Below are 27,923 nucleotides of genomic sequence, written 5' to 3'. Positions count from 1 at the left end.
TCCGGTTGCTCGAGTGCACCCAAATATTGCTCAAAATTCAACACAAGTTGTCATGTAATTATCAACGTTCGTTTGATACGAACTCCGTGAACTTGGCCGATTGATTTTAGATTTCTGACTTTTTTCTAGTGTAAATTAAATCGATTCTACGTTCATTTGTGTCTTTTGATTATAATACATTTTTATTTCATTCGACAAGAAAATTAAAATTGTTTGCAAGTATTTTGTTCTAAATATTCTCTCTCTCAGTAGTCTATATACCAACTGGAGCTGAAGTGCACTTCCATAAGGTGCCCGACCGTTCCGAGAGAGAAGGTAGATCTGTGAAAACGTGTTCTTCTTTATCTGTTGTGCGCACGCTCAAAGTTTAATGCTACATCAACCCCAAACAACAAACAACTCGGTGTTGCCAGCAGTTGCTATATACACGATCGTAAGATGGCTCGCGTGCGCACGGTTCTCGAAACGGCGCTGTCGCCGGTCATCCGTCTGCTAGCACGAACTAAAAACATTCAGCAGCACTATTTACTCTCGCTTTTCTCCGCACTGAGATTCTGTCACGTTGAGGATGAAGGTATTTCTAAATCCACTTTTTAAAAATCTACGTACCAAAAGGATTGTTAGGTAAAGTATTTGTTTCAAACAGTTACTTAAGGGAGGTTTATTAGGTGCAGAATGTTCACAATATTCAACCTAGATGCGTGAAAATTAACCATTTGAGTCGTTTACGGTCGTGTCAAAAATAACAATTATGGAGATCAACGGTGTTCTCTGACCGTTTAAAAAATGAGTTCATTATCGTTTTGGTCTGGTATAATTACAGCTCAACGTGTCGCACCCGGCAACGGGATGTCAAAAACTGTTGGAAATAGTCGACGAGCACAAACTTCGCATGTTTTACGAAAAACGGATGGGTGCTGAAGTCCAAGCCGATACCCTGGGTGACGAGTGGAAAGGATATGTCGTTCGTATCGCCGGTGGAAATGACAAGCAAGGTTTCCCTATGAAACAGGGTGTTCTTACGAATGGTAAATAATCATTTTTATAATGAATTCAATGCCTCTCAGAATCGCAGCCTTATGAAAATTAAGTCATTGCAAGTCTATAGTTCACTGACAGAGGCAAAACTTTTTTGCCCTGAATATTCATGGCAACAAGACAGATTAAAAAATTCCACTTATTCCTTTTACATTCGTTACAACCTGGTTAGTATCTCTTATTATCTCAATCAGAAGTGTTGAATGTTGTTAAAATATCGTTTGAATTTTATAGGTCGTGTACGGCTCCTTTTATCCAAGGGTCATTCGTGCTATCGACCTCGTCGAACTGGAGAACGGAAGCGAAAGTCTGTTCGTGGATGCATTGTGGATGCCAATCTGTCTGTTTTGGCACTAATCATTATCAAGAAAGGAGAACAGGTAAGGAGAGGGTCTGAAATGCTCGATTGCTGAAATTTTGGAAACCTTGAATGAATGTCAGATGATAATATTCAAGATTGTTTTTGATAGGAAATTCCTGGATTGACCGATAAAAATTTACCACGCCGTTTGGGACCAAAGAGAGCCGGACGAATTCGAAAACTGTTCAACCTAACCAAGGAAGATGATCTCCGTGAATTCGTTGTTAAGCGACCCATTCAGAAAGAAGGCAAAAAAGAACGGTTGAAGGCACCCAAAATCCAACGGCTTATAACACCTTTGGTGCTCCAACGTAAAAGACACAGGATCGCTCTGAAAAAGAGACTCAAAGTTGCTCACAAAGAACAAGCTGATGTTTATGCCAAACTATTGGCTCGGAGACACAAGGAAGCCATGGTCAGGCGTCAAGAAGCGTTGAAGAGGAAGCGAAGTGCCTCAATGCGCAACTCCAAATCCTCTGGACACTCTGCCCCTGCTACAAAATAAAACTTGCTTTGTTTATAGCAATAAAAATGCGCTTTCATGTGTCAGTATTTTTTCAGTATTTGTCCTCTTTCATATGAAATGAATAGAACTTGCGTTGGATAACTTGGCGAGGTTACAAATCATTTCACGCAGCTTTACACTAGCCGATCCGTGCCCAAAACTAGCTACGAACTCGTTCATTTCATATTTTTTAACAAAAGTTTGTCTCGACGAATGATCCAGCTATCAAGCGATTGATCCAAAAATATTCGTTAAAATATTCAAATTAGCGGCTCCAAAAACTTTGAGTACAGTTTTATTTCGATCGAAAAGTACCCAGGTGTGACAAGTGGCGCCACGATTTACATCCGTAGAACTACGAAAAACAAAAAGCAAACACCAAACATGGCGTACGTACCATCGAAGCAGACCGGAAACCTCCCGGAAGCTAGCAAGTGTATTTGTTGATTCTTTAAATGTTAATATGCATTATGGAATAAAAATGAAATAGATCGATCGATGTATCAATGAATAGATGGAAATAAAATCTTTGGATAGTGATAAAGCGACTGGTACTTTGGGGAATATGATTATAACTTCTGGTCTTTTCGAGTAACGTTTGCTGGTTGCAACCTTGACGAACGAACCTTTACATACAATACGTTATAGCAGGAGGAGAACGCTCCATACCCTCCATACATGTGTAGATATATATTTTTTATTATCCAGTAGTTGATCCCCACTACTAGGCGCGAACGGGTCTGCGCCGGGTAGCACACAGCAGTTGGAGGTTTGGTGGGGTCACCAAATAATTATACCAAACACAGAGAGACCAGAGATAGAGAGCACCAGTCCACCAGTCTACTGACGGTCGTTCATATTGCCAGACAGTCTCGATCTGTCTGACAATCTTCATAAATATGCATATTTATTTCAACTTATAAACGCGAATCAAATTTTCAATTTTTCAAATCGATGTTTCATATAGAAAAACAAATCTTATAAGCGGGTATACTTTTCGATCGAATATTCTTTTTGTACTTTTGCGGGAGACTCGAGAACATTTTTCGCTGAAGTGTTTAAACGTAAATATACATATACTTACATTATTAAGTATCGAATCGCGAGGTCGTGTGATGTGCTGCTCATTTCTGTTTTTCTTTCGTTTTATTTCTAATACACTGTGACGTCGTGTGGATGCACCTGTGCTCTATTCACAAACACACAACATCGTATCCGTCGCAAATAAACATAACGATATATATACAAACCACGTTATGCGGGAGGTGCGACAGCGATTGTAAGTAGATCGAAAGATGTTTTTATGGTGATATGGAGTTCATAGTTGCTGGAATTGCTTTTTATAATAGACAGCGGTTGAACGGACGATTTTTATCTCCCGATAGCTTCCAACCCACGTCGATATGAGATATTTTCTGTTTTTTTTTCTTAATTGCAAGATATGTGAACGTTTGCTTCATGTATGCGTGTGTGCGTGCGTGTGTCCGGGAATATAAGATACACGAGGACACTGTTGTTAGGCTCGCGGAGACGAACGGTACGAGAGATGAGAAACGAGCAATATATATATATATATTTATAGATATATTTTTATATGTAAATATAGATATATGTTTGCGGTTGCAGCATGTAAGCATAAAACGTTAAACTCGTTATGGTTCAGCCACGTTTCGGGTTGAATGATTCTTGGAAACGATTTTTAGCAGGACTTTTAATCAAATTTTCGTTCCCGTACATTCTCAGACTTTTCGAATCAGCTGATGACACCACTGTGTTTTCTTACCTTTCATAAAACACATTATGCAATCGGATAACTTTTTTCTCCAGCAAAGAAAGGCCTTAGAAATAGGAAATAATAAATTTCCTTTTTGACTGACCTTTTTTGGGCCAGCACGGAAAATAATTAATAATTCGAAAAAAATTTATACTCAAACTAACACTAAATTTTTTCACGGTTTCTGTCTCTAACGTCGCTCCCGTTTCCTTCGAATGAGGTTGAATTTTGTTTTTTCAATTATTTTCGAAATACGGAAAAAATGTAGGAATGAAGATAAACCAAAAACAACTCTCTAGTTCAGGGTTTCCGTTCAACGGTCAAGCGAATCGTTGACAGAAAAAAACCAAGCAAAATAACGTAACGCAACCGATGAACAAAACCGCCGTCGGAACGTTGTTTCTTTTACAATTTTGAGCATCGCTCGCACATACGCGTGAGCGGAACCCCCGGTAAGTATGCATTGGCAATCTGGCGCGAGGAATCTGCATGAAACGGCGAGGCGAATATCGTGGAGAATAATCGGGACATCGATATAATAAATAAGATTATTATAATGTACGATTGAGTAAGTCTGCAGGGAAATTGAAGGGAAATCCGTCGAAATTGGTTAGCTCGTCGCTTCCTCTATTCTTCGATAATTCTCGGGAGGGGGGGGGGGGGAAGAGCTGTTGAATTTTTTATACGTATATAGATCGTTATGTAAGAGAACAGCGCTGGAGTGTAAACGGCAGATGCCCTTTCTCGAGAAATCTGGTAAAACAACATTATCGCAATTGCATGAAAAGTTGTTGATCGTGAGGCGAAAATAGACAATGCTTCGTGGCGCGTCACCGCTCACCTTCTCCCCGCGTGCCGCCGCTCGTGCCCCGAGATACAAGCTTAAAGGGCTTCTGTAACGAAACGGCGAGAAAATAAAAATAAGCAATGGACACTCGCGTGTTTATGGCGCTCGGACAATCGAGAAAGATGGCGGATCGATTTTCGAATCGTAAAACCACTCGATGGGAATTTATTTTCTATCGGAATTGAGAAAATCGAAAAAGTGAATTGCAAAAATTCCTGGAATCGAGCAAACGCAACGATTGGAAAAAAAAAGCAACGACGATAATTTACATCACCGTTGAACGTTGACAAAATGAATTGTGTGGAATATTGAGAATGAGAATTTTATAATGAAAGCTAATTACGTGTAATAACGAAAAGAAATAACGTGCGCGCGAGCGAATAGACCGAGCTGTGAAGCGACGAATGGAAAATACATGCGAGGAGTAAATAGCTGATGTACAGTGAGGAATGTTATTTTCGTTTCGGCCAAGATCGCCAAGTGAATGTCTCGTAAATAATTCAACGTCTGCGCTCTAAATTTATATTTCAATATTTCTCTCGTCCAATTGTTCAAGCAATTTGACTTTTTCATGAGGCCAATTACCCGAGCATCGTATTGGTCACGAATTGATTTCAATTGACTCCAATTGCTGCAAAAACACCGATTTTTCCGTTCCAATGCGAACTTCCCCTTTTGCTCTTGGGACAACTTCTATTTCCAGATTATACGACACCGAAGTTTCCAACGTTGGAGTCCAACGAAATGATTTTAAAAAACTCTCAAATAATTCCAGTAAATCTCCAATTTCGTTCCCTGCCGAATTTCCAATTCGTAATTTTTCAAGCCACATCAGTAATTCGTGAAATAAAAAAACAATGAATTATAAATCTTTTTTTCGTTCATTTCGTTGAACTCCAACGCTGCAAAATTCAGTATCGTCAGTGATTCTCCAATTTTCTTATCCGCCTAATTTGCAACTCGTAGATTTTCGGTCTGCGCCAACGATTCGTGAAATGAAAAATTGGTGAATTAGAAATGTTATTTTCGTTAATTTCGTTGGGCTCGAACGTTGCAAACTTCAGCGTCGTCAGATTATCGCTCCGTGAACGGTGTTGTTGTTGCTACGAAAGCAAAATCGACATTCGGATCCTTCGAGTAATCGTTTCGACTGAAAATCATGATATACAATGTTTTTCCCCATGCGATTATTTTTTATTTTGCAACAAAACATTTACACGTTCATTCGCTTGCACTACTTTCCGTCTTTCGCCAGCGCACGCCAAAACCGTTTCCGGTATAATCGATGATACGAACATTTGTTGTTAGCTTCCCCAAATGTTTAATTGGTCTCGTAACAAGCTCGAGATCTTTCGGTACGTAATTATATGTGCACACACCGTACATAGACATAACCAAAGGCAAATAGACTAATGTATAAAGCGTTGATTGAGTAGACCAGTAATGGCCTCCCGGTGAGATTGGCTGACTCGGTCAAACCCTCTGCTATTTACTTTAACTATTAGGAGCCCTGTATCGGCGGGATTAAAGGGCGCGCTCCAACCCGGAAGTAGCGAGACTCGTTTTTCCCTCCGGAGTCGCGGCGTCCTTCCAGTACATTTATTTATTGAATAAATGAAAGTTGCGAGGAGCCATATAAAAATGCGTGAATTCATTTTATTCGCTTGGACCCTCGGTCGACATTTTTTTTCTCACTCAAAATCGATGTCAAAATAAATACGTAAATGCATTTGTTTGTTTTTTTTTTTTTCTTGAAACAATGCTTCGCTGCCCTCAGAAATTATTTGACGCGTGGATGAGCTTCGAATGGCCTTTGCCAAGCAAGCAGCTGTACTCGAACTGAAAGGAAAATGTTTCGCGCAGCGTCTGACTTTCAATCTCAGTCTTCCTTCCCCCCAATATCCTTTTTACTCTTTTCCAACTTTTATTCGCTTCTCAACGCGGCTGTGTAGCACCTTTCACAGCTTTCGCCCACACATCGAAGAATTAAGGGAGCAATCGGCTGGAAAGACGCAATGACCTGTGGGCGTTTATACACGAATACATGCTCGCGCGTGCACACAAACGGGGGAGAGACCGGGGCGAAACGGGCTACTTACGTAATACCAAAATTACGGAAAATTCGTTTTCTTTTTCCTTCCTTTTTTTTCCCAAATATTTGCCTTTATAAAAAAAAAATAATTTCTCGAACATAAAAAAAAAAAATGACAAGACTTTTGCTGCGAATAAAAAGTGGACGGAGCTTCGCGAACTTCCGAAAAATACGGTATTCCTTCAGATCGTACGTTAGAGTTAAGAATCTGAATGTACACGCAAAGTGAAACAAACCGATTTGTGTGCCGTGAATTTTTTGCCACCCTCGTGAGATCCGCTGCTCTTGAGAGAGTGGAAAAATTCTTGGCTGAGCAATTGAGCGTGCTGCGACGTCTCCTGCTTTCGTTGCTCGTTAAGTCGCAGACGTTTTTTTCCTCCCGAAGAGCACACACAGAGGGTGCCTTGTTTTTGTAGATAAAAGCGTTGTTTCTGGAGGCTTTTTCAGCCTCTAAATTCATTAGAACGGAAAATTCTGTTGAACCGGGGAAAAAGAGCCGTCGGAGACGCCGAAGTCGTCTGAGTCAGCAGGATAAAAGCTCAAGATTCGATAACGATCGTGGCGTTGAATAAAAACGACAAAATCTCGCGAAATTCATTCAATCTTTTCTGACACGATGAGTTATTGACACTTTCGCCAAACCTCCTCGTTGCGACTCGTCGCGTCGAAAATGTTTTGACGCGGTGCGGCCATAAAAAAATAAGCAAGCGAGCGAAAAGGGCGAATAATTTTATTTTTTTCGACTCTCCGAATGGAAATCACGTGTTTGTTTCTCGATCGCGGAACCGAGCCGACGACGAGATTACGATAGAACGCAGAGAGCCGTTTTTCTGACGAAGGAATTTCAATGAGACAGAACTGGGTCGAGCCGAATTAAAAAAAGTCAATCTAATTTTTCGACACACTCTTTTAAATGAGTTTATAGAAACGTTCTTACACTAGTTTTTTACTACGCGATTAATTTCTAACGCGCACGATTTATACAGTTACAGTTTTTTCGTTGTTTCCTCCCCGACCGTTTTCTTCTGTTCCAGTCCGAGTGATATCGTACTTTTTGTTTATGGCTATTTTCTCATTCGTGACTATTTCGAAGTTCGTCCTTGTCGATACATCGCGGTGAACAACTTTTTGTTAAACACTCGAATCTACGCAGCGAAATTACCGAGGCATGTCCATTCCATTCCGTTCATTATGACTCGCCGCAGCACACTTTTTACAAGTCCGTTGATAGGATTTTTTTTGAAAATTAGCGGATTCCGGGGGACTGGGGTGAACAGGAAATGGCGGAATATCCTGCCGCGTTTTCCGTTTATTGTCGATGTGCAAAATCCTTCGACGCGCGCGCGCTTCGGTCATTTTGTCATCGAATTAAAAGAAAGGAGCGACGCGCATTATTTTCATTCGATTTTATCTCGACATTGCTCGCACGGAGTGTCCATTAAGGCGAGACGAGTACACCGAGAGTTTTCCAGGGTGCCGATGACCCGACATATTTTCTTTTTATTCCCCGAACGAACGAGTCGCGCTCGCGTCAACTATATTTTCCCTGAAAAGCGGACGCGAGACCCGTCAAAGCAGAGGGAAAACCTTATGAAAAGCGGAGCTTCTTTTCGTGAAAAATGCCCTTATTTTCGGGTTTGATGCCCGACTACGCGAGAGCTCGTTCGACCGGAATAACTTCTAAAGAACTCTCCGCGTCAATCGGAGCTTATAACGTTTGTTATAACATCAAAGCATTCTCGCACCGAAGTACAAGCCTCCTTTCACATCTCAAAATAAAACGAAAGAGGGAAAAAAAATCTTTTTTTACGATTTATTCATCCCATTAACGAGCATCGAACAACACTCCGGATTAATAGGACGAATAAAAGAGAGCGAAGCAAAAGAGTCGTCGCGAATACGATCTCAGCTAAAAAGAGGGGGAAAAACGTTAATCAAGAAGTCAGTTGAATAAAGAATGATTTGGCTTTTCGGTCAGTGAAGTTCTAAAGCAGCAGCTTTTCATCCGCACCCGCGGAATTGAAACTCGAGGGAGCAATCTTCGTGTGCAAAAGTCACGACATTGAAGTTTGCAACGTTGGAGTCGCTCGAAATGAAGGAAAAAACATTCGTAATTCACCAATCTTTTATTTCACGAAGCATTGCTGCAGACTGAAAATCTACGAGTTGTTAATTAAGCAGGTATAACAGAATTGGAGAATTACTGGAATTGTTGGAGAGTTTTTTCACATCATTTCGTTGGACTCGAACGTTGCAGACTTCGGTGTCATGCAAAAGTCCCTCCTCAAAAGACACTCGGGCTTTGTATAAACTTTCTTTTTTTTCGTTTATTCATATCGAACGCGTGAAGTTGAAGGCCGACGGTTCCAAATATTTCGACGCATGTCCATCAGCTCTCCTCGCTTCGCCAAACGTATCAAATGAGACGGCAGAAAAAAGCAATAAAGCCTGAATATTCTACGGTCGATCATGAGCGCTTCCGGAGGAAGTTGCGTCGAAGTCGTTTCAGCACTTTTCGAGTTACGCGAGGGATCGAACGAGCGGACGGAACGGGGAGATTTATATGCCATAGAGCTTGTGACGATACACGGCATTTCACACATAACAAAATGTGCGACGCTGAAGTTTGTAGCGTTCCATTCCAACGAAATTAACAAAAAAAAAAAAAAACATTTGCTATTCCCTAATTTTTTATTCCACGGAATCATTGGCGTAAAGCTACGAATTGAAAATTCGGCAGGGAACGAAAGAATCGCTGGCATAATTGGAGGCCTTTTAAGCCCATTTCGTTGGACTCGATCGTTGCAAATCTCAGCGTCATATGATCTGGGAGGTTTCGTCCTTGAAACGTTGAAACGATAAATATAAATGAAACGTCGGATCACAGAGACATTCTCGAAAGAAATAATCTATCGCGGAGCGGAATGCGCGAAAAGACAAAACATCGATTTACAATGGGAGCTGGTAATTTATTGAAACTCGCGCGAGTCGATGGAAATTTCAGTGAGCATTGTGCACGCGTGTAACGTTATATGTTGCAGGAAATATGAAGGATGCGTTGTCTTATGACATTGATATTCGTACTACGTATGGTTACAACACAGCGAGAGACAAAGCGAGAAATAGATAGATAAACGTATGTGTTATACATCCGGAAAGCCTTCACCTCGAGTTGTCGAGTTGCGGGGGCGCTCGATACTCGCTCCCTCAGTCGGCGCTACCCTTCGACAGAGAAGCATATCTGCAAGTTTCAACCGTCGACTGTTTCGCGACCCTCGCCTCTTTCTTCTTGCCTCTTCGATCTTTTTTCCTCCCCCGCACACCGGGGCTGGTGTGTGTGTATCTCTCGTGGCTTGGCGAAGCTCTTTCCGAGAGCATAGCGGACGCGCGGAGGAGGAGATGTGCGCAGGGGGAATCCAGCCCGTTTGTTCGTCCGGCATACGGAGTGTGAGCCCTGCAGGCGTCCTCGAAGACCCGTGCGATTCAATGTCACGCGATGTACATGAGAAGAAGAATGAGAGCGAAGAGAGATGATCCGGAGCGCGGAGCGTGCGGCAAAAGTTGTGAGAGAATTGAAATAAAGCGGCGGGAGGATCGCGGCGAGTTTCCGATTCATCGAGAACCTTGGCAAATGCATGGGGCAAATAAAAGCGTAGGCATGCACGAGTTCCGGAAGCCGTAAAAACAATATTAGGTCAGTCCAGAGGGCGCTTTCCTCTCCCGATCGATCCATCTTTTTTCCTTCCCCTCGCCATCGCCCTCGCTTTTCCCTATTCGCCTCTCTCTTGTTACAGATCTCGTACACATCATTTCGTAACTTCCGGGAATGCGCGGCTTAATCAGAATTGGCATTGGAGCATATCCCCGTTCCTTTTCCCAACACCGACTCCTGCGCGAGCCGAGAGACACGAATATACTTTACTTAAATGGGCTAAATTTACATTTGCTCTTGATTTTTAACTCTTTGCTCGCGCGTTGAAAATGAAACGAAATAGTTCTCCTACCCGGCGCGGACTCACACGAGATACGTTTACATTTGGCTGGGCGTCTATTTAAGAAATATACGAAAGTAAAATATAGTGCAAAGAACGTACACGTTCGTCCATGTATCTTCTACGTGCTCTCCCACTGTGCTCTGCTATTTCAATCAGTTGAGTGCACCACTTTTTTTCTCCTTCTCCTTTTTTTTTTTTCATTACGTTCCATTCGAGACACGTGCGTTTTTCCACGCTCGTGCATTATATATGCTCGCCCATATGTGCCACATAGAAGACCAGCACAATCGTAACCTCACACGATTGTTCGCAAACTCGAGTAAAACAAAAAACAAAACAACTTCAAGTACAATAATGCTTCACGTTCGTTCGGACGAGTCTGAATCTTTCAACTGGAAAACTCAAATTTGGTGGCCTCGTTTTGGGCTATTCGTTAGCCCCAATTACCAATTGCCAACATTTTTCCACCGGCTTTTATTCCTCGTTTTTCTCACATGATATCCAGTTTAATAAATGAAAACTTATAAGTTAAAACACTTTTAACCCTAGAACGCATGACTGGGGTGTGAGCACACCCCACGCGAACTTCAAACTACGCTCCCGTCCTAACAAGCGACATTATCGATTGATTATCGACGGATTTTTTTATATATAAATTCAATTGAAATTAGTTTTATCGTACATCATTCTTTTCGTTATAAAAAAACGGAGAAAATGGTGTAGGATAAAGTCAGTTCAGCATCGTAGGACCGGATTTATAAGCAGAAAAAGAGTGGGGTGCGTTCAAACCCCGATCATGAGGTTGAGGGTATGAAAAAAAAGACACATGAGGTGTAGGGTTAAAAATATAAAAATGCACGTTTATTATATAGATTTCGTTTTTCATCTGTTTTTCAAATGTCTAAAACGCCATCCGCCACATCGGGTTCGAACGTGACGTCACTCCGATAATAAACAATCTAGATTTTTATCGTGTGCTCTGTGTTATTTTGAAATATTACAAGTTATTATCACGTTTGTGGACTTTTATATCATTCATTTTATTAAATTCGCATCATGGAAAAGGCTTTTGTGAAAGCAGAAAGTACAAATTTACCAATGATAAATACATCGATGAATCCACAATTTTTGTGGCGTTTTTACAATTGTATTATTGCATTTGGGCACAATACACCAATGATAAACGTTATAACTCACATTATTTCCATAAATCTTGTTACTTGCTCTTTCACAGTCGTATTGTTTACCAACAGAGTGACGTCACAAATAAAAACAGCATGGCAGCTAACGTTTCTTCCACGAAAATTCAAAATCACAAATAAAAAAAAGTAAAATTGAAATAAAAATTCTACTGGTTCATTACGATCTCAAGATAAATTTAAAACAATTTTCAAAAAAAGGTGTAATACTATAATGCTTGCGCGGCGTTGATTTTACGCGGAAATCTCAGATTCAAAAGAGTCTCAATTGCAGGATTTTTTCTCAAAAATTAAAAACCTCTTCGCGAAGGTATTGATTTTAAAAAAACGTACGTTTTGTCATAAATATTTGATTCTTCGTTTCCGTCTTGGATCCTTTAAAGGAATAGGTATAATTGTTTCCTCGAGGTTCTCGCCGGCTCTGGAGATTTGGACTGATGCTTTCAGACGATAGTAATTTTCAGCTGAATTAGGTGGCGCTTAAGAATTTTTTGTCCGACTCCACAATTCACGAGTCCCATTGTCCGACCACAATATGCGGCAAATTACGGTTGGGCGTCAGGTGGAGAAAATTCAACAACGCGTTTTTACCAACCTGATAAATAAGTAGGAAAAAAAGTGCACTTTGGAGCTGCATTACGCACATCCTGCACGACACGGCGCGATTATTAGACCATAACTTTTGTCTCTTTGTAATTTGCCTATGAATAACGGTATAATCTCTGGCAAAACGAATGCTCAGAGTATTTTCAACTGATCTGCTATTCCAAAGTAGCAAAAACTATGTTGGCATCAATTGCCAAGTGCTATTGTTGTTGGACGATCAATTTATCGGGCAAAAGAGTATACAAATGCTCGCGGTTTCCGCGGCCGTTCGCGGCGGATAAAAATCATCGCACAAACATTTTCCAATTTCCCATTGAATGCGACGTGATTTCCCATGCGTCGCGTAGTTTTCCTCTCGTTTCTTCGCCGATTTTATTCTCGAGTCGATTCCTCGACGCACAACAAGAGAGAAAGTCCGACGACTGCGGCGTGCAAGAAAAAGAGCGGGGCTCGTTTCTTGCGAGCGGCAGATAGACTGGAGGAGGATAAAGAAAAAGGAGTTTAAACAAGAGAAAAAAGGGAGCGAGTTCATGAATAAGGAGGTAGATTGTGATGGAGAATCGGCGGAGAGGAGGTATACAACAGAAACTTTCTTATACGAGATCGGATGAATGGATGAATGAACGCGCGCGCGCGCTCGCCATATAGACGCGTAAGAATGTGGTCTCTCGAGTCCGTACAAGTGCACATTTGTCCCAACAGTCGGTGTAGCCTCGTGGCGTTGCTTTTTTCACGAGTGCTGAATGCGATAAGCGCTCCCGGGTGAGAACAATAGACGAGCGAATTTCAGTGAAATCGATCAAGAAAGTCTATGTCAAAGTTTCGGAATGCGACTCGCGCTTTTCGAAACTTTTTCGGCCTCGCTCCAAAGATTAATCGCGAGGATCGCCGCTTGTATCCACGCCACGTGACTTCCCCCGCGGAGCGCGTCACCTCGCGTCGTCCCCGGTCCCTCTCGTTCGCGACCGCGGTCTCACAAACGTGGGAGTTTTGTCAGCCGACGTGACATCGCAATATCGACATGCTTGACATTTCGATATGACTGCGCTGCCTCTCGGAGGATCGTGGCTCGGCCTCCTCGTGGACCGTTTCACACCCACGGCCGTATGGCGCAGAAGTGTTGAGTCGTTATTCGCGCGGCGGTGTGCTCGGATTCCACAGGAAAACGATTCGACAGCAAGTCGATGAATCGAAAGTCTCTTCCCCTCTCTCCGGACATCTTTCGCCAAGTTGGACTCGAGCAGGCTCGACCGCTGCTCCACCGCTTCTGGTACAAGGTCATATACCGTGCCGATTCTACGAACACGCGCTCGGGCGTGCGTATGCGTATTACGTGCACACGCGTATTTGTACACGCGGGGACCGGAGCAACTGCTGGAAACTCGCGATCAAGTGCGAACCGTACACACAGGTTCGCCATAACGAACTTGCACTGAAAATACGAATTGACGAATATAGCAGGGGATCTCACAAAAAGCGTTACGAGCTCCTTATCACTCGAGCTAATGGGACAACGCGTGCTTAAAAAGCTGTTTACGGAAGCGAATGTCTGCGGAGAAAACGTAGTTACAAATCCTTAAAAATAATGCGTCGAGCACTTGATTCGAGGGCTCACGATTGCGTTAGGTCATCGGCGAGAAACGCATGACCCGAGGGAATTACCCCACTGGGTTGGTTCAGTTTTCCAAGCTTGAGCAAAGGCTCACGCGACTCCTTCCAGGAACGAGGGGAAACGAACCCCTCAACGAGCGTCAACTTGTACCGGGTCGCACGCCCGGTCTTGTGCTGGCAAAAGATTCTAATCACGCGATTGCACGAAACCACTGGCGCCATCTGCCCCTCGGCCCAACGCCCCCTCGCGGCTTTTCATTGCGCTACACCTTCGTCCGCACCCTTGGACTCTTCCGATCGTCATCCGTCACGGACCTCGATCAGTTACACGGCGGCAGCAGCGTATTGACTTCACGATTGTATGTTGCGCCTCGAGAAAACTTTTCTTTCGATTCTCAGCTCGTTATTCACCGTGTCAACGCCCAAATGACATTTTAACGGTGAGCTCAAACATTATTGTGTCTCGTGTCCGTGGTTAATCGCCGGAAATAATAAGATACATCAAAAAATCTCGCAATCTCAGTTTAAAAACAAACAGTTTTGTACTTTGTGTCGTGAGAAATCAACGCCTCGTCAAAAACTGATTTTTCCCGGTGACCGCCGACGTAGAGTTTCCAGAAAAGAGATTTTTACGAGCTTTGCAGACGGTTGGCCGGATTATTTTTTATGCTAAACCCGGACAAAACGAGAGTTTTAAAAGCGACTATTCTTTCAGGCGTTATCGGTATAAGCAAAAGCTCTGAATCACGTAGAGCTGTGAGTGATGGAAACTGCGGTGTTGCATAGAGCGCAGTGCTCAACAGTTAATATTCTTATCGTAGCCTCTCGGTTCTTCGCGTGACTAATGCCAGTTTGCCGCAGCAGCAGGTTCGAGTCCAAAGCATACACATTGTCACAATTGCAGTTTAGTTGAAAAGAAAAAAAAAATCTGTGCTTATGGATGTGCCTGAGAAGAGAAAATATGAGAGGTTTTTCCTCCTTCGAAAAAACCAGTCTCGGAACGGACTCTTTGTAAAAAGCCGTAAACGCCCGCGTATCGTTTGCATGCGCGGTGTGCTAGGGGGCGAAAAGGGACACGCGACGGTGGAGGAGGGCACGGAACGAAAGAACACTCGATCGTCGGGGGGACACTGACATGTGGGTCAATTCCCTCGCTCATTTTATCCTATAAAACAGACTTGGTGCCATTAACCCTTGCGTAACAATGCTCCTGTGCACTCCGGTACGCTCGAACGTGTCCGTTGCTCGTATTATGTATTTTAAACTTTTGAGTGAGAGTGTGACGCGACGGAATTGTGCCTCAATGGACGACGCTTCCTCCGCATAAAGCATTCGAATTAATAACTACTTTCCTCACGATCAAAAGTTATCGGGAAATAAATGAAGGCTCGAGTTTGAATTTAAGGTAGATCATGCCCGAAGGATCGTATTTCATGGGTGTCTAAGTTGGACCGATTTTTACTTCCGGATTAAAGATATAATCACTTTAAATTAATGTCAAAGTTATTTATTCGAATCGCAAATAAATTATTTCAACTTATCTTTTGGCGAATGAAATTACAAGCCATTAATTAATCGGGGATCCACCCCTGAAATTTCACTTGTCCCTGGCGAAAATACTAGTTTTTTATGTTAAAAATCGCATTATATACAGAGCGCAAAGGGAAATAAGACGAACCCTCTTTAAAATTTGATGTACGCGTCAGTCGACTACCCATTTAAACTCCGTGTAAATTTCAAGACTTCAAAAAATCGTTTCGTCCATGAACTACCTTAAAACGTTTATGAATTTTCATCCGCAAGCGTCTCGGGGTCGAGGTTTTAATTCCGCAACCCCGTAGACAAATGTTTTCGCGTAGCGCCGCGTGTTTTTCAAGCTTCGGCATCGTCCCGATCGTTTCCCGTTCTTCGTTAATTTGGATATTCCTTTGAGTGGAAACGCGCGTCAGTGGAGGATGTTGCGGCATGTTTGTTGATCTTGCTCGCGCACGGAGCATCGGCCAATACAGCCAGAAACGATTAAACTCAACTGTCCCGCAATCGGCACATTCCTTGTGTATCCTCTCCGTGGCAAGCACAGCGCTATTGAGTGAGCTATATAAACTCGTACGTATAGTTAGTTAGGTGTATATACGTACGGGAGAGGGGGGAGGGGGGAGGGGGAGGGAGTGAGGTACAACGTACATGTTATACCAGAAGCTGTTCTCGATCTCGAGAACCAACTGCGGAATGCCGAAGGTAGACAGCACACGTAGCCATAAAACACAGGCTTGCTTCACACTTTTCCTTCGAGCTTCCCTCGCCTTATATCCCGTACTCTTTTATCGCCTCGGGACATTGACGTAACGAGCGAAGGACTCGCGCGAGATTCAGGAAGTTCCTCTCGAACGTTAATCCTTCTCGATTTCCTGCCATTTCCCCGACACCGAGAGGCGCTACGCGATTATTCGCTGACATCGCCGAATGAAAGAATTTCGTTTCGCCACAGACGATTTGCCAATTTCATGCACGCATCCGGCTCGCCCCCATCCAGAGTCTTGCACATTTACACGGAGAACATGTCAAGTTCGTGATTTCGTCAGCGATGGGCGACAGAAGGAATTAACGATCTTGTACACTTGCCACTTTGCTCTGCCACTCTGCCTCTCTTCCTCCCCTGGGAAATATCTGCTGGTTACTTCCGCTCATGAGACGCGAGATAGGAGAGTCACTATGCACACTCCCTGATCAACTAGCATTGTGACAGGAGGCGGAGATTTGTCTGCGGAGGACTGTTTGTTCGTGCGAGCCTTGTGCAAGTATCGCGAGTCTCTTCCAGATCCTATTAAGATTCATTTTGTCGCCGAACTTCCGGGTTACAGGATGGTATGGAGAAAAAAGTCTTCGGTCGTCCTCCGCTGCGCAAAACCCTTTAACGAATGTGGTCGAATCGATGACGCTGAAGTTTGCAACGCTGGAGTTCAACGAAACGGTTTAAAAAAATTCTCGAACAATTCCAGTAAATTTCCAACTTGTTCACTGTCGAATTTGCAATTCGTAGTTTTTCAACTTACACCAATGGATTCGTGAAATGAAAAAATAATGAATTACTATTTTTTTTCGATTATTTCGTTGGACTCCGATGTTGCAAACTTCGGCGTCGTTCGAATCGAGTGTGCTGATGAAGAGAGCCGGGCAAAGCTACGACCGGTTCGGCCTTTTGACTAGTTCGGCTAATCACGAGGCACTTTTGTTTCCTACGATATTTCCATTCTATTCATCGTCTCGCCTGGGCTCGCCATTTTTGCAGCGCACCTTGTACACGGATCCTTGACGATACGGAGCTCTTGCCGGAAGGCAGCTTCGATCGGTACGATATACACACACACACGCACCACGTGAATAGAGCGGGTAATTGCTCGTTGTATGGGTTACATTGATGGATATACGGAGGTGGATATAACCGTACACGAGCTACTATCGTTGCTAAAGTACATTGAACCGGATCGAACCCTTTTCCCTGTGTATTTCGATCCATTCCGATTTTTTTTTCTTTCGGTTAACCGAAAACGAATTTTCACCAAGTTATTTTTCAAGTTTATTCCAGACGGGATTCCGATCGCACATTCATTTCAACGTTTGTTTTCCACGCAGTTCTTATACATCAAAGAAAAACGACGCTGAAGTCTGCAACGTTGGAGTCCAACGAAATTAACGAAAATACCATTTGCACCAATTTTTCATTGCAGACTGAAAACCTACGGAGAAATACTGTAATTGTTGGAGAGTTTTTTCACATCGTTTCGTTCGGCTCCAACGTTGCAAACTTCAGTGCGTCATAAAAAAATATCGCAGATCTTTCAGAAAAGCAGATCACGCACAGTGACAATTTTCATGTCTACCAATTTACTAAATTCATTGAAAATTCGGGGACGATGGCATTATTTTCGATTAATATAACTTCCTCGTTCCGTTCTCGTTCCGACTTCCTTTCCAGCCGAACATGAATGGCGTACAGTTATATCTCGAATTTAGGATACCGGATACACGTGTCTGCGAAGGACTTCGGTGTGCACGAGCTCATTCATATATCCCCTGATACAGTAATATCCTCTCTCTATAAACACGCAGGCCATACTTGGGTTCTTATCGGCCATGATATATCGGAATACGATGAGCACTTGAACTTTATTGGAAGGGAGACCCTTCCGGTCATGCACACGCTGCATCCGTGCATGAATCATTATTTTATACGTGAGATAAAAGGTTTAAAGCGTAACACGCGTAAGTCCTTGACACAGGAAATTTTATATTTTTCCCTGGCAATGAACGTTCTTTAACAACGTTTGCATAAAAAGATACGACGAATAAAGTTTCGTGAATCTCCATTGGTCAATCTTTGACGAAAAAAAAAGCGAATTCGGCTCATTTTTTTCTGCTGCATTTAGTACGACGTTGAAATTTGCAACGTTCGAGTTGAACGGAAACGAAAAAAAGATTTGTAACTCACGAATTTTTTATTTCACGAATCATTGGTGCGTCCGTTGAAAAACTACAAAAATTTCAAATTCGGCAGTGAAGAAAATTGGAGATTTATAGGAATAATTCGAGAGTTTTTTTTACATCATTTCGTTGGACTGCAACGTTGCAAACTTCAGCGTCGTCATTTCGTTGCGTAGATCGGTTTAAAATAATGCCGTTGAATGAAGTAATTCTTCATTGTAAGAGCGCGCAGTGATTTTCGACGCAAAGTTTTAAATAAGAGGGAACACGAGTGTCGTTACTGTTTGACCGACATATTATAATGAGGGAACTCGAGTTAATTGGGTTGTTGGAGATAACAATAAGACATTCAATGCACTTAATTTTATTGGACGAATAATAATTTCGCGTTGAAGAAAAAAAACGTGGGCTTGGTGCCAAGAGTGCAAAGCGATAGCACCTGCCTTTTGACTTTGCTTCTCTTTCTCTCAGAGCCGAAGCTCGGGACCTTCGTTCAACGGAGGAAATACCGTTTGACCAGAAAGAGGCAATGAAAAACAAAGAGAGAGAGCGAGCGATTAAAGGAGGAGGGGAAAACATGGGAAGAGAAGGACAGAGACGAATTTCTTCGCAGTTTCAAACATAAAGAGAGATGAAGAAAGAAAAAGTTCAAGTCCATTGCACATTTTGTATGCCCATAAAGCTCTTGAGCACAAGAAAGACAGTCGGAGATTCTCATGGTCCATTGTTACATCGTCACCTACAGACCTCCAAGTTCACACTCTCCGCGGCTGGCACATTTCTCAATAAACTAAATGTACATGTCCTCATAGAAACTCATTACTTTATCGTCATCCATTATTTATGGCTGCTGTAGTATTCAGGTATTTAACACGTTTTGTAATTACAAGAAGAAAAATACGAAATAATCGAGCCCGCCAAGTTTCCCCGCAGAAGACACTTAATGAGCTCACTCCGAGGTCAATCTCACACAGGGAAAGAATGAAAAATCGTTTCCATCTCACGCCCCGTTATTCTGTTATAGACAGCAGCCTTAAATGCTTAGACAAAACGTTTCTTATATTTTTTGGGTCGACGGGATGGACGAATGCGTTTGAGGAAATCCGTGATTAATCGGGACAAAGTAAACTCGTATCGGCTTTCTTTTACGATTTATTCGTGACAGTTTTAGCGAGTCAATTGCCCGTTATTTCCGGACGATCTAATGAGCTTTATAACGATGAAGCACCGCGGTAAGAGAACATTTGATAGTGCAGGAAAACGACAGTGATTCGATTTCTAAAGACCTTGGCTCAGTTTTAGTCCGAACGACGCGAGGCCCTTTGGCTTCATTCCATTTCAGCGCTTTTCCTTTTTCCCCCCTTACTAACATAATTCACCATTAGTCACAGTAGCCTGGGTTAGGAGAGAAAAAAAAAACATTGTGACGCTCATAATGAGTCGAAAATTCGTTCCAGAACGATTTTTATTTTTCGTCACACGAACTATGTTAATTCCGGTAGTCTAATTCTTTTCAAGAGCTTCGTAAAAACGCCCATAAAGTTCCATTTAATTGTTGGCCCGAAGAGCGCCGTAGACTAAGGCCTTTTGTGAAGAAATTATCGTTTGAGCGTTATTCAGAATTGAACGGAAAAAAAAACGGGAGAAGAGAAAAAAGCGTGGAGATATAAAAAAGCACGAGTTTATAATCACAATGGTATGGAATGAAAATGGGGAGGAAAAAAGATCGAGAGGGTTGCTTCGAGGCTCCGCATCCAATAACACTCTCCCCCCTCCCCAGCCCCATATTCGTCCCTTGATAAATATCAAAAGGCGATCTGATTCGCATAGTCCCGGCACAAGAGTCCCTCGAACTCACAAAGCCTTCTCCCATGTATAATTTTTAATTGAATCCTCCTCCCTCAACAAAATGTCACGGGTCGAGGCATGACGTCACTCCACTAAAAAAAATGTGTAAATGACGTATTTCGTGTCATCGTCACCCCCCTTCTGTGGCAAATAAAACAACGTTGATCGGGAACCGACGCGATAAAAATAGCGTCGTCGCCAATATTCGGTCATTTCTTTCTCACCTTTTATGCCTAAAGTCCGAAATATTCGCTCGAACGAATAAATATAAAACGTTTCTATACGTGTTTGAATGAATTTCGTTTGTTTGCTTGCAGACAGGAAAAAACATCGAGAAAATGGGGTTGAAAAGGCGTCGTGAAAAATTCACGAATCAACCCCTACGATGATGAAAACAGGGCGCAACAATCGAGGAAGAAAAGTACGTGATTTATTTACTCCGAAAGACTGGAATAATCGGGGAAGCGCATTAGAGGAGAGTAACGAGTTCAGGGAGTGAGGAACAAGTGGAAAATGATGACTGCCATGGCGAGGCTGCCTTGTAAGCAGCAAAGTTCAAGCACCCCCACGAGTCAGCAACATCAATCCAGACACAGCAATAATAATAACAATTCTAATCATTTCAACGAAGGCAGAGCTTATTGGGGAATGCAACCAACGAGCAGACAACCTGTCCCTCCACCCTACGTGAGAAATCCGTCTCGACAACACGCTGACAATACCGGTGAGCCGATAATTCCATTTTTTACTCTTGCTTTTTTCAGGAAAACACTTTTTTTAATTACTCGTTCATTCGAGTGGTTTATTTTGATGAAAAACCCTGGAAAATCCATTGAGTTTTTTACGTTAAGGGGGGCACCCCGTATGGCAGCCGGATTTTTTGGGGTTTTATCTGAGATGAAAAAACCAAAGAGCGTTTTGATGCGTAAAACTGTGGCTATCGCCTGAACTAAAATCATACAGAAATATTAAAAATTGAAGGATTTTCGCGCTTCGAAACACAAGATTTGAATTTTTTTAATTGTTTCAAAACCCGAAAACCCTTCAATTTTTAATATTTCTGTATGATTTTAGTTCAGGCGACACTCAAATTTCAAAAGTCTGTTTTTTATCCTTGCCTGCCAAGAAGTCGCGAAAAATCCCCAAAAAATCCAGCGGCCACGCGAGGTGGTGACCCGATCAACATTTTAGAATTCGTTACAAAAATTTTGTTTTCCGTGAAGGAGCGATGATACGACAAAACCGGGTGTAATGACCCGAGGCAAGCGCCGAGAGTTAATAGATTATGAGGAATTACAGATTTCCGATAACTCAATTAATTCGATCGTCTCCAGCTGTCGTCTATTCTTAGACCCGTCAATTTCGGTAGATTCTACGAATGGTGTTGCTAACCAGCGCCTGACTGCTACGGCGATAGAGCGTTGTCAGGTCTTCGAAATTTCTGTAGAAGCTACAAAGCGTGAAACTCGCAATTTATTAAGCGTCGTTATTTTAGTCGCTTCAAAAATGGCTTCAGATTATCAAGTTTACATCGTCGGAGCTCTTTTTCGTGCGGAGCCACTTTGGCAACCCATGAAAAAGGTCTGCGAATGAAATCGGTAAAAATTGGACGAAATAAGTTATGAAAATATGTTCTATCTTCGTTTTATGTCAATCGCATGTTCCATCGAAAATTGACAATGTTTGTTTTCTATCGATAATCAATCACCTTGACGATTTGGAACTACCGTCGGGCGACGACTTCAAAGGAATTTTCCCAAGCAGCCGGAGCCGATATCGAACGACATCCTCAGATAATGTTTTGTATGTTTAGGAAATCTCGTATTGAAAGCCCGAAGAGAGATTCGAGACTGCGGTGAAATTCCAAACATCGTGGCAGATAAGAGAACGTTGATTAGATTCGTATTTAAAACTTGGAAGAGTTTCCTGCTCCTGGTAGCAATTCATTCAGCGTTGCACGAGTTCGAATCGTTGCGACGATGTCGTGCTATTACTCTTTGCATATTCTTCGAGCATTATTTGCGGATGTGAATTGAAAAAGATGCAAAACCCAACGACGATGATACGGTATTTTTTTAATTCTTTTCCTTCTTTAATTAAACGAAATTTCAAAGGTGCTCGTTGAGGTGAGCAAAACATTAGCCCGCGGCTTCGTACGTACAAAAGGAATTAATGTTCCGAGCGATCGCTGCTCTTTACAAAAATTCCATTTCTATTCCACGGTAGAAAACGTTGAAACTTAATTTCTGTGGGTGGCACGTGTATCTGTACTCGAAATTAGCCTGAGGACGACCTCGTAAATATATCACAGAGGCATAAAATTTTATGTATAAGCTCGTTAAAAGTTTTCATTCGTTATTTTCCTATCTGTAAACGAGAATGCTTTTTATCCCCATAGAAAAATCTCTCATCGCCGTTGCGTGTTGTTTTTTCGAGGTGTTTTTTTTCTCTCCTTTTGGGACGTTTCACTTTATCAGAATATACACACATGTGGAAACACTATCTTTCGAAAAGGTTGACTCTGGAGACGAAAAGTTTTAGGGCTCTCTCGAGAGCCCGTTATACATCGCCAATCACCGTACGGGCCAACCTCTTTTTTCTCGGCTCTACACGGCCAGAACAACCTCGAGCACGAGAGTCTTGCTCTTGGGATCAAGAAACATAAAAAAGGGCACTAATCTTGTGTGTACACATCGACTTCGTTCGACACATTTTCGCACATATACACGTTGTTTTTTTTTTTTTTTTTTTTTTTCAATTCTCCATCCCAGTTGGAATATAAATTCGTAAAAGTTTAAATTAAAATACGTGTGGGAAGTTCAATATAATGTCTGATATGAATCCATATTCATCGATATTCATAGCTCTGTTCAGCCCAAAAACCCATTCTCATCGTCTCTTCGTGACTATGGATATAACTTTTCTCAACATTTTTCCAATATCACTTTGAAACCAAAAATCAATTCTCGTGGCCCAAGCAATTTGCTACCAGTTCGTTAAAAGAAAAGATTTTAAAATCAGCCACGCGGAGATTTACAAAGTTTGTCGAGCAGCCCTCTCTCGCACGGAGAAAACGGATTCGTTTTGTATCGTGAGGAATTATACGCACTTTATTTCTCATCCTGTAAAGAACTTCATTCTCTGACTTTTCGAACTGCATCTTTATTTTTTCTCCTACGCATCATCGAAAATTTCCGTTGTTCGAGCAGTTAGGTCTCGAGTTTTTTAACGCGTCTTCCCGGCATTCGATCTATCGCTGGAGAGACAAATGAATATTTCCTCATGGGGAGACAGTCCGTTATCTGGCACTTTCGACAAAAGTCTTGCCTTCTCACGGACCCATCCAGACAAATGTAAATACATATTGCTACGAGATGAACATACGTCGAAACTATACGGCCATTAAAAATCCGAATGTATTGCACTGTATGATTATGATTCCGAAGGAGTAGAGAAAACTCCAAAAAAAGCAATTTTTTCATATTATTCAAAAGGGAATTGCTCGCTGGACTCCTTTGTTCTGCTCAAATGATTTTTTAGTTGAGTAACGCTCAGAAAATTCCTTCATAATTATGGCGAGAAGTTGAGAATTAAAAAGTTTGTGAGGTTTCAAATCGACGAAGAATCCTCGTCACACCGGTGCTTTCGGGATAAATTATTTACAAGTCCGTGAATCACGTTACTTTTTATATCTAAAGCCCTCTTATAACGACGAAACTGAGTCACCGGTATTTTCGCTTTTACTAATTTGCTCCCCCGGGCTGTGTACGAAAAAGGATAAAAATGACGAAAAATCGTTGCGTTTCCTGATTACAATTGAGCACAAAATTGCATTATTATTCCTTCTTTTTCCTGCTACTCTCGCCTTCTGTCCGCGTTCTAAAAACAGTTGACATATACTCGATCGAACATATATTTATTCGAAAGTTTGAACGCTGCTCCAGAACCCCTTACGAATGAAGAGAGAAAAATAATTCTGAGAGACATTAATCCCTTGGTACACATGTTCAAAGATTCGATACTGTCTGAGAATTCTGTTTGTACAGCTGGTTTTAGAGAAACGCGACTAGCTCGTGAGGCCCTGCGTTCTCCGAAGCTCGGCAACGTTTTCGTTCCATTATTCGTGCGGTAGGCCATAGTGGATCGGTTATCTTCGTCACTTTGTCAGCTGTTGAACATACGCGCGCGATAGACGACCGAACGTTTTCACGAGATCATGCGCGCAGGGGGGAGGCAGGCTCTAAACCCTTTTTGGCCTCTCGCCGCGGAGAGCCTTTGTAGATTTTTTCTCGATATTTTTATCTCCGGATCGCGTCATTATTTCTTGGCGACGAGTCTGCTCGCGTCTCTCAGACGAATTTAAGTTCTTTGAGATCTTTCGCCTTTTCCACGTCGCATTGCGAGCATAAAAATGAGTGTTGCTCCTTTTTGTCGTTAACTCGAGGCTCCTTCGTCACATATAAATCAACTTGGTGCAGGAAGGTTTAATATGTCATACATACAAGACACCTGTGGCTCTCCGAGCTCTCGAATTTCTCACAGTTTCACTAACGAGCTTCATTAACCTTCTCCAATTACAAACTATCCTTCGCCCCTTCAGTTTTAAAAAGTCTAGTCGATGCAAAATTCACTCGAGTCGATGTCGCTTGAGCGAGAACTGATTCTGCGTTTGGAGCCACGGCGTTACACTTTTTCCAATTTTTTTGTGTTTTTTTTTCCAAACGATTGATTCGTTTGGGCGATAAAAGTGGTATTTTAACAGCGAGAATGACAGCCCTGCGAGAATACAGCAAATTTTTGAAGGCTGATGCCTGAATGACGAAAGAAAAAAACAATCGAGAACCAATCTTCGCCTCGTTCTCAAGAGCTTGTGATAAAAACGTTGCCTATTCCGGCTTCTTTTTTGTTGCAACACGTATCATATTTAACATGGAGCACTCGAGTTAGTTCATATTGGCTGTTGAGAGCCGGAAGCTCTTCGGGAGAAGAGGGAAGCCCTTGAGAAATTGAATCTCTCTCACTCGAGAGACGAAAACCCTTTACTCCGGCACGCGTGTGCCATCGAAGCAATTTTTTGTGGTGCCTGAGGCAACATTTTTTTTCACCCCATTTTTTGAGAATTTTTTAAGAATCCGTTCGATCGTTTATTTCAGTCGGTTTTTTCAAGCGAGTTGTTTGGGTCCCAGCTTTTTATTCGGCAAAGTATGAAAAAACGTTCTATTTGATCGTACACACCAACTGATTTGAGCAGATATTTTCATCTTCCGAATGTGCGTCGTTGAATAGCCGATTCTCAAAAATGACTTTTCCTTTAATTATTTTTTACGACTGCTTGTCTTTTTATGTCTGTTCCGTTTCCTTTATTACTTTTTATGACCGTTTGTCAGCAGAGTTTTTAACGCAACATTGTGGAAAAAACTTTCACTTTAATTGGTTCAATGATTTTCGTTGTTCGAATATTTTATAAAGCCGCGGACGTTTGATTTCGTGCAATTGATTTTGCGATCATTTCTTGAATCACAAGTTTTAATTGTTCGATTGGTTGACTTCAGGCAAAAGAAAGAGCGCCGTTGAGCTGCTTCAGGAGTCCAAAGCGTTCTACGTCAAAAGTGAGATTGTTCTCGACCGTAAACAAGAGTTGAAAAACAGTGGACACTTACAAGTCGCACCGTCTACTGCTCCGAGCGCGCCGCCCCGACTGTTACGAAAATGTGGCAACCCTCTCGCGTGCAGCATTCAACAACAGCAGCAGCAACAAATAATCCAACAAAGCTCCGTCTCGCCGCAACTGCCAAACGCCGCTGTAACGTCAGCCTGCTGTTGGGCCAATTGCCGAGATCAGGACAGACGTGAGCGAATTAAAAATATTCATTTTTTCGAGTAGCACGCCCACCTGCACGCGCGGATGAAATAATTAATCGTGCTCCGCTTATTGACAAACGGAGTTTCTGTCGTTTATTCACTCCTACAAAATCCTACAAAAATTCCGCTTCCACATCGGATCACGATGAAATATGTACATTTTTAAAAGATTTATCCATCAAATTTCCGATTCGGTGATTCGAACACGATTATTACAATAATTCGAGATTTTCGTTCGATCGGAATGATTCCTCCGAATGAGCATCGCTCGTACTTCTATTTGTGCAGATTCCATTGACCTTCTAATAATTAATTGATTCCAATCAATGCATACGGATGGCCGTATCTCATACGATTCATTTCAACGAAATATCACTCTTGTTTGCCATCAATTATTCGAAGAATCGTTAGATCAATTATGTTCGTATCGTCGCTCAATTTTTTAAATATTTATCTCCCTGTTCCAGCGAAGCGTTAAACTTTTCTTCCCCTCAGCCAACTTTGGACCTTGCACATATACACGTCCACCTCAACATTTATTGTGCTTACTATACGATCACTGCTTAGAGAGAAGCCTCATTACGATTTATTTTTCAAAAAGTCTACCAAAATTTGTACATTTTTCAATTATTTTTTGCATCGTTTTTCGCCTCCGTGTCAGAATTCGAGTGTCGTGAATTTGTGACAAAAGAGACAAATTTAAGGCCGAAGTTTCATTCTTAATCGGCACCCTTCAATTCTAACTTTTTTCTCATCTTTCTTTTTTACGTTTTGTGAAAAAAATAGCCGATGGTATTTTGAGCCCCCAACGAACACTGCCACCTGCGCTGCCACCGAAGAGTCCACGAGCGATACCGGTACCGCAGAGACGTGCCATTTCCGGTCCACCTGGTACGACCGGTGGTGATCAGTTGCAAACTAAATTACGAAGATTACTCAACACCGATAGCAAAGAGAACGTTTTCTTTCCGGACAATTCACCCAACGTTTTACAATCGGCCAACGTCACGATCGTTCGCGATCACTCCTTCGATAAATTTCGATATTCAACGGCAAGTCCGTCGATAGGTTGCCGCGACGAGGATAGGCCTGTGGTACGTTCAAGTCTTAAAAGTTAAAGCCCAGTTTGTTTTTTTTAATTATTCATTTTTTGCAATACTTTGCATTGCTATTGTGATTCGATGATAAATTTTATTCTCAAAGTATTAAGGAAAACAATTAAAATACCGATAATACGCGTTTTGTATTCACAAGGCTACGTGCTCAAACTCATTATTCTTTTATTTTCTTTTCGATCACGTATTTTGTAAGTGTGTGAAAAAACACGAAGATCTTTCTTTTATTCCATTGACGTAGCAGATTAAATACCAACTTCGTGTAGAATCGAGTGGTTTATTGCCAAGTCCGAACAGAAAGAGGAAGAGAGGTAAAGAGATAGGATTAAGAATTCATCGAACGTAACGACCGTCTGATCGAAATAAGGAGCTGTAATACCAGCCATGCGATACATCGTGCCAATGCATATTTTAAAGCTCGAGCTCGGAATTCCCTCTTATGAACAATTATAATTTATCGATGTTTCATCTCCCGAGTACAATTTGTTTCAATCGAGAGATAAAAATAATACTCGTGATTAATTCGAGAAATGACAAGTTTATTGAACTCGAATAGTTTACTTCTTCGCTTAGTGTGTCAAAGGACGT

At 42.0% G+C, this 27,923-nt stretch overlaps 2 protein-coding genes across 7 annotated transcripts in view; both read left to right on the top strand.

Moving 5' to 3' along the window:
- The first annotated feature begins 293 nt into the window (after positions 1 to 293).
- On the top strand, positions 294 to 2,006 carry LOC122412559 (40S ribosomal protein S6-like). Of its 2 annotated transcripts, none has more exons than XM_043422200.1 (4): positions 294 to 574; positions 824 to 1,028; positions 1,273 to 1,418; positions 1,509 to 2,006. In XM_043422200.1, the coding sequence occupies exons 1-4, from the start codon at positions 569 to 571 to the stop codon at positions 1,902 to 1,904; spliced, it is 753 nt and encodes a 250-aa protein (XP_043278135.1). In that variant the 5' UTR covers positions 294 to 568; the 3' UTR covers positions 1,905 to 2,006. The 2 variants fall into 2 exon arrangements, with proteins under 2 accessions (XP_043278135.1, XP_043278136.1); XM_043422201.1 differs by having other exon boundaries at positions 300 to 624.
- A 699-nt stretch (positions 2,007 to 2,705) lies between these two features.
- The window catches only part of LOC122412553 (uncharacterized), a 31,890-nt gene continuing 6,672 nt past the window's right edge, over positions 2,706 to 27,923 (top strand). The window contains exons 1-5 of one of the 5 annotated variants that reach the window (XM_043422184.1): positions 2,706 to 2,968; positions 3,179 to 3,183; positions 20,676 to 21,082; positions 25,911 to 26,207; positions 27,007 to 27,314. In XM_043422184.1, the coding sequence (XP_043278119.1) occupies positions 20,872 to 21,082; positions 25,911 to 26,207; positions 27,007 to 27,314 (816 nt within the window). In that variant the 5' untranslated portion in view covers positions 2,706 to 2,968; positions 3,179 to 3,183; positions 20,676 to 20,871. Of the gene's footprint in view, positions 3,184 to 10,223; positions 10,312 to 14,372; positions 14,469 to 20,675; positions 21,083 to 25,910; positions 26,208 to 27,006; positions 27,315 to 27,923 lie in introns of those variants that run through there. The other 4 variants (XM_043422186.1, XM_043422183.1, XM_043422187.1 and 1 more) reach the window with 4 other exon arrangements.

This window comes from Venturia canescens, chromosome 6, assembly GCF_019457755.1.
Source record: "Venturia canescens isolate UGA chromosome 6, ASM1945775v1, whole genome shotgun sequence".
Classification (NCBI taxonomy): Eukaryota; Metazoa; Arthropoda; class Insecta; order Hymenoptera; family Ichneumonidae; genus Venturia; species Venturia canescens.
The sequence above is the reverse complement of the archived record's forward strand: the minus strand, read 5'-3'. Positions and strand labels throughout refer to the sequence as shown.